General features: G+C 34.5%; 2 protein-coding genes across 5 annotated transcripts; both read left to right on the top strand.

Moving 5' to 3' along the window:
- The first annotated feature begins 166 nt into the window (after positions 1–166).
- LOC125659786 (uncharacterized) lies at positions 167–3,151 on the top strand. Of its 4 annotated transcripts, none has more exons than XM_056149894.1 (7): positions 648–751; positions 1,154–1,229; positions 1,319–1,499; positions 1,613–1,693; positions 1,821–1,886; positions 2,602–2,801; positions 3,014–3,151. In XM_056149894.1, the coding sequence occupies exons 3-7, from the start codon at positions 1,321–1,323 to the stop codon at positions 3,067–3,069; spliced, it is 582 nt and encodes a 193-aa protein (XP_056005869.1). In that variant the 5' UTR covers positions 648–751; positions 1,154–1,229; positions 1,319–1,320; the 3' UTR covers positions 3,070–3,151. The 4 variants fall into 4 exon arrangements, with proteins under 4 accessions (XP_056005868.1, XP_056005869.1, XP_048747530.1 ...); XM_056149895.1 differs by having other exon boundaries at positions 654–751; positions 1,154–1,193; XM_056149893.1 differs by lacking the exon at positions 1,154–1,229 and having other exon boundaries at positions 167–751.
- LOC130050282 (DNA polymerase III PolC-type-like) lies at positions 3,082–6,822 on the top strand. The gene is made up of 4 exons (XM_056149892.1): positions 3,082–3,218; positions 4,105–4,297; positions 4,883–5,017; positions 5,170–6,822. The coding sequence occupies exons 2-4, from the start codon at positions 4,144–4,146 to the stop codon at positions 6,057–6,059; spliced, it is 1,179 nt and encodes a 392-aa protein (XP_056005867.1). The 5' UTR covers positions 3,082–3,218; positions 4,105–4,143; the 3' UTR covers positions 6,060–6,822.
- Positions 6,823–7,094: the final 272 nt, after the last annotated feature.

The raw sequence follows: 7,094 nt of genomic DNA on the forward strand, positions 1-7,094 counted from the left end.
ACGTATACCTTGATGACATCATTATTTTTTCCAATAGCTTTGAAGACCATTTAAGGTATCTGATGTACAATTGAGCACGAGAGCTCGGTATTTTCCGGAATGACCTCGGTAATATTCGGAAACTAGCATAAATCTTTAAAATCAACATTATGAACAAATCTAACATTTTGGATAGTCAAAACTATCAAATAAATGTTTGATTTTGTGCTTTAATAAAACTTGTAATCGTTTAAATTAAAATCTCTTTGTATGACTGTTATGACGCGACGTCGTTAATATAAACAGTTTTCAAAAATGGCGGCCGCCGTGAAACGAAACAAGAAAGGTCGATTTAAAAAAAAAAACCGATATGGTACGGTCAGTAAATGTTAATGAACTTACTCTGGATCATAATTATGTGTCAGGACATTATTGTGAAGGGGAATGTTGTGAGGTGTGTTTTCCCGGGATGAAAACATTGATAAACAGTAAGAAATTCAGTTCTGCGGGGTGGAAGAAAGGTCGACGAATCGTTGAGTGGTCGTCAATTATAGACGCACTTTCAAGTTGTCAACATTGTAAATGCGGGTCTCTTTATTTAACTAAATATAAGTTAAGGGCGAGATGAAACTGGGACTAGGTGGATATCTCTATATCCAGTGTACACTCTGTCTCCGGCTGAACGGGATACCGTATGGGAAGACCCACAGAAGTGAGAAAGAAAACGACAAGGGGATGCCAAGTTTTTGCATAAATACTAAAGTCGGCGCAGGTATGTTGTCGTTTTTTAAAAATATAATTTATCTATAAACAAATTATATCTTATGAAATACATGTAGCATTACATTGTCATAAAGTTTAGCAAGAATTATTTTTTGTTAGCAAAAAAGCACATATATTACTCCAGATCTCAGGGCTCAAAACTCAAATTGCCAGATGCAATTAATTTGTTGAAATACTATAGAAATTTTGAACTATATTGTCAAAATGTATTTCATAGCAAATCCAAAATGCTTGGTATATGGACATTGTATCATAATATAATGGACTAGTAGTTTGTAAAAAATTACAATACATTTATATGAAAAATAAAATAATTACCTTTATCTTTGAATGTGTACATATGTATGTTTATGTGTGTATATATATTTATGTGTGTGTATGTATATTATAGATACAGTCCATTGTTATTGTTGATACAGAAGCTGCACAGAGTAATTGCAAGTGTGAATGAACGAGTGTAGATTACAGTTTGTATAAATGTGTTAAAAATACAAATTTAAAATGAAACATAAAAAAAAAAGAATTATTCACCATACAGCACCATGTTATATTGAAGCAATGATAGACAGTGTTTGTGGACCCCAGCGGATGAACAACCTGCTTACCACTCTTGACCTTCCCTTCATAAACAACAGAAGTTTGAAAACAATGGAGAGAAGAGCGGGCCAGTTCATCGAGAAATACGTGGAAGAAAACATGAAGAAAGAAAGTGTCATGGCCTATGAGAAAGAAATGATGTAATAAAAATTTCATTGCTATTTTTTCTTTTAAAAAAATTATGTTCATTCAATTTGATATAAAAATGTTTATAAATATCGATCATGTAAATCTTTAAACTTGGTTGTTTTAGAGGTATTTCACAGAAAGAAGAATATTTCAAGGAGGAGTTTAGCGACTTAGGGGTTGCTGTTATTTCAGATGAATTTCATGGGTAAATTTATTATATATATATATATTCTGATGTTTATGATAAGTGTATTTTAGAACATGTAAAATGATTAACACCATGTGTATTAGTATTATAAATATTGTAACATTTTAATTTTAATTCTGCACAGAGATGTGTCTAGAATGGCAGACCAAAGTACATGCACCTCTTTTGATTCTCCAGGTGATGGAAACAGGTAAAGATTATTTTCATTACTACTTTTTAAAAATTGCACATGCATTATATTGACAGTCGTCATTATCAATGACAGCTGAAATTTGATAGTGAACGAATCGATTGGAAATAACATTGTAAAAGCAATGATAGCAGATTATGTCAAGTGAATATTAAATTCCAATCTTACATCTAAACTTACAACTGCCCCTTTGTTTAACATGCAGACACTACATCATCATTTTTTGTGCACAATTTCCATCATGTCTGGATCTCTTTTGTAAACAATATATCACCGAGATAGTTTGAATGTCTTTATACATGTAATGTTACAGAGGTAGGGTTTTTATTAGACGTAGAATTATACCGAATTATTGTGATAGAACAATTTTCAATTTCTAATATGTCAGGGTCATTTGAATTATCTTTTGAATTTTGAATTCAGTGCACAATCCTATGTTCACAGTAGATCTCAACAATGGCACACAGAGTGTAGAAATGTAAATGCATGTTACAAATGAAGGATTACTCAAGCCTGCTAGAGGTTCATGACGAGATACTTTTGACCTGGTGCCACGTATATAAGGGACGTTGACCGAGGCTCTAACTTGTTGGAGTAATGCAAGATATATATATCACTTTAGGTTGTTTTTTTTTTATCCAGGGTTTTCATTTTTTCATGTTGACATGATGAGGGGTGATTGATTATATAATATTATTATAACATAATGTTTTAGCTCTGACGGATCCAAACTTGAGCAGGCTACTTATGAAGTGATCATGGATCCCAATAAAGATGTCACTTCTTATGATGCCCACAGATCAAAGAAACCGCGTCCAGCAGTCAAGAAACTCTCTTCCCCTCCTAAGTCCCGTAAAGGCATGACAGTTTGCATCGACCATGGATGGCAGAAAAGGGGGTTTGATAGTTTAATAGGTATATATCTGACAAAGTTTTGATTTTTTAATTATCAAAAAATAATGAATGTTAGTCTAAGGGTTTATTGTCTGTGTACCTTGTGAAATGATTATGACATTACTTCAAGCTAATGTCAAGTTATGCAGAATTTCTAAAAACATGTAGCACCACTAATTTAATTAAATCCCAAAATAATATCGATTTGTAAATAAATATGGTTTTTCTCCCAGGGCATACATTCATGATGAGCAAAGAAAATAAGGTTTTGAAGGCAGTTGTAAGATAACCGCACTTGTGGAGTATGCAAATGGTGGAAGAGAAATAGATCAGGAGCAAAAGTTCGGGAACATCGTTGTGTGTGGAATCACAGAGGATCTGCCAGGGCCATGGAGAGTGAAGCAGGCCTGAAAGCCATCAAGGATATGATCCAAAAAGGTACGCCTGTAGATGTAATAGAGGGTGATGGTGATAATACTCTTGTGGCTCGTATACATAAGAGTCTTGGAGTGACTGTTAAGAAAACAATTGACAAGAATCATTGCATAAAAACATAGTCAAACTTCTCTATGATCTCCGCAATAGGAAGGATGTTAAAATCAGTAATATGGTAATTCAGCATCTCCATAAGTGCATAAAGTATGTATTCAGCAAAAACCAAGGTGATGTAAATGGGATGCGTGAGAACCTACAGACACTTATACCTCACCAGTGTGGAGATCACAACCATTGTCATGCTCACTTCTGTGGTTACAAGAAATATGCACACATAAGTTTGCCATACAAAGCACCACTTAGTGCCCCTTTACTACGTGAAAAACTTGATTTACTTTTTGAACCAATTATTGCTAAGTCCGCCATGTATGTTGACCTTGGCTCCAGTCAAGCATGCGAGTATGCAAATCGTGCAGCAATGCTGAAGGCCCCTAAACATTTACATTATGGGGAGAGTGAAAGCCTAGATTTCCGCATTCATGCAACAACAGCCAGCATAAATATTGGAAGGAAATATCTCTCAGAGGTCTACTTAAGCATTGAAGTTTTAGTTCCAATGATGTTTCTGTTTTGGGTTTTGAGTTGTAAGTTCATTTCATTTGAGTTTCCTTACTCTTTTCAAATTATTACTAACTTTGTGGTGATTTTTATTTTAACACATTTTATTATTCAAAAGTAAATTTTATAAATACATGTATATACAATGTAAATACACAAGGATTGTCTTTTAAAAATATTTTTAAAGCTATATCATGAATGTGATATTGTCTAATGACTAATTGGGGAAAAACTATTATGGAAATACATATCTTTATTTTAATGATTTCAGGTTTTCAGTAAAAATGGGCTTTCCCCTGGTCACTTCAACATGAAGTTCTCGAACAAAGTGGATGAATACAGGGTGAAACGAAGGAAGAAGATGAAATTGCCAGGGACAAAACGCAGACGTCTTATCCTAAAACAAGAAAGAGTAATGCAAATGAATGCATCCGAGGCATCTGAGGGGTCCATCTATCAATCAGGTTCACTATTCACTATTTTTCCGCTGTAAAATGATTTTCGTTTACCTGAGCGGAAGGCTCAAGTGAGCTTTTCTGATCAAAATTTGTCCGTTGTCTGGTGTCGTCGGCATAAACTTTTCACATTTTCATCTTTTCCAGAACCACTGGGCCAATATCAACCAAACTTAGCACAAATCATCCTTGTGGAAGGGCTTTCAAGTTTGTTCAAATGAAGGGCCATGCCCCCCTTCGAAGGGGAAATAATAAAAAATAGGAACAGTCATTTAAAAATCATCTTCTCAAGAACCACTGGGCCAAAGAAGTTTACATTTACATGAAAGCTTCCTGACATAGTGCAGATTCAAATTTGTAAAAATCATGCCCCCCTACCGGGGGGGGGGGGGTATGTTGGGGCCACAATAGGCACCAAAGTATTACATGAATACACTGGAAAATATTTAGATAGGGGCTCAGATGAGCAATGTGGCCCATGGGCCTCTTGTTTTCTGCATTAACCTCCTGGAGGTAATTAGTTTATATCTTAGATAGAAATCAGGACAAATAATCATTACATAATAACTAAATACACAATATTTGTATTTATAGAGATTGGTTTAAGTACAGAGGCTGACATTGAACAGATTCCGGATCCCATTCCCAAGTCAAATTTTGGTGCTGTCCAAAAGCTGAAGAACATGGAGGCAAAGTACATTATATTTGATCTTGAAACTACAGGCCTTAGTAAATTCTCTGATAATTTTCCCTTTTTTCAGACAAAATATGATTGCGGATATTACAGATACTAAAATGATTATCTATATACCCGGTATTTGTACTTTTGCTTTCTAAATCATGATCACAAATCAAAATAAATGTGTTTTTCTTTTTAAAAGTCAGACAAGGAGCTATGCCTCACATAACTCAAATTGGCGCAGTCGCGATAGAGTCTGGAAATGTGTTTTCAACTTATGTTCTGCCAAAGATTCCAATAGAGCCCGGAGCAGAAGAAACAACAGGAATAGTCTGTGATGGGACCTCTGTATTTGCACATGGATCCAAAGTTACCGCAGTCCCCATACGTGAAGCGATATTGAACTTCCTCAAGTGGCTAGGTACATTTGGCAAATATGGAATTATACTGGTTGCTCACAATGGCCGTGTGTTCGATTTCCGTGTCCTTTCCCATGCCATTGACTGTATTGGATTACAGGAAGACTTTCTAGAAATAGTGTCTGGTTTTACTGACTCGTTGTCTTTGATTCGTTCAAAACATAAGAAACTTGAAAAGTATTCACAGATTTTTTTAGCTAAGCACTTCTGTAATGAGACTTTTTCTGCACATGATGCAGTGGAAGATGTGAAAATGCTCTCAAAAAGTTTTTCAGTTGTTGTTTCACAAAGTGAATTGTCAAAAGCTGCATATGATGCAGAAACCCCTTTTCTTCAAGATAAGTTTAATTCCGCAAAAACATTATATCTACCATCATTGAATATTCTGGTTGGTAATGGTGTTATGAAAATGAACATGGCAGAGAATGTTGCAGGCTCCGGACTTGGCCTGCATCATCTGAAACTAATACATAAGCGTTCTGGTGAAGATGGTCTGCGCAATATTTTTTGTGCCCAAACCTCTCGTAGTAAACCACGAGTTACGAGTGACTGTAAGGTTTTGGATTATGTAGTACCTAAATTATGTCAGGTTTTTTTTCACGATAGAAATGTTGTCTTCTATTACTTAGAAGTTACTTTATACAAACTTGTACAGTGCAATGATGTGTCTTAGACTCGGAGCACGTTTATGTTAAGTTTGTGAGTAAAATGTCCAGAGTTTACACATCGATAAATTCTTCAAAAAGAATGTTTGATTCTTATAATTCCAATTTATTCACTTTATTAACAATTGCAAAAATTTGAATAGTTTCCCCGCACTATGTTATTTGTTTTCAGGTGTGTATGAATACATTGCGTTTTCAGATTTATTGATGTGAAAACTCTTGTTCAGCTTTATTTTTGTCCAATCAAAACAATTGTAATAAATAACATTGGAATTATTTTAAAGTATGTTTTATATGATTAGATGCCTAAATTGTGCCATTTTTTTATCTGTTCAAAGCATGCTGCTGACCAAGAATTTTTAGTTCACCTTAGTCACTCTCAGATGAACTAGTGTTGTTGGTCTTTGTTCGCCGCCATGTGTTGTCGGCTAACATTTTTACATTTTTCATTTCCTCTTGTAAACATATACTAGGCTAATGTTGCCAATAGGGCTGTAGAGTGAAAATGTATTATATTTGATAATTTTATTATTATATTGAATCAAATTAGAAAATCTTTATTTTCAGACAAGTGTGTGGATAAAATAATCGCATGGTCTATGTATGGGGTATGGTACTCAAGTGATCGTTAAGGCCTGTGATTTGTTTATTACATGTGCATGTAACCAAATTGTCATAAATACTGGTATTCATTTTGTGCATATATGTACATGTGTATCCTGAACCAGAAAATCATGAAATTAATCATACAATACAATTGACACATCTCGACTTTTCTTCTTTTTAAAAATGTGTGTGAGGGGTCGTGTGTGTCTGTAAGGGGGGTGGAGGGGTGGGGGGTAAATTTTTCTAATTGACTTTTAGAAATGAATGCAATAAATGAAACAACATTCATATTATGCCTGAAATATTTTGCCTATCATTCTAGTCCAATATATTTTTCCAAATATTAATTTCAAGCTGACTTTTTGCTCATCTTCAAAGAATAAATGCGTTTTTCCATGTTATTTTCAAATGGCTAGAGTTACCTTCCTTTAGTGTTT

The sequence above is a fragment of the Ostrea edulis genome, chromosome 9 (assembly GCF_947568905.1).
Source record: "Ostrea edulis chromosome 9, xbOstEdul1.1, whole genome shotgun sequence".
NCBI lineage: Eukaryota > Metazoa > Mollusca > Bivalvia > Ostreida > Ostreidae > Ostrea > Ostrea edulis.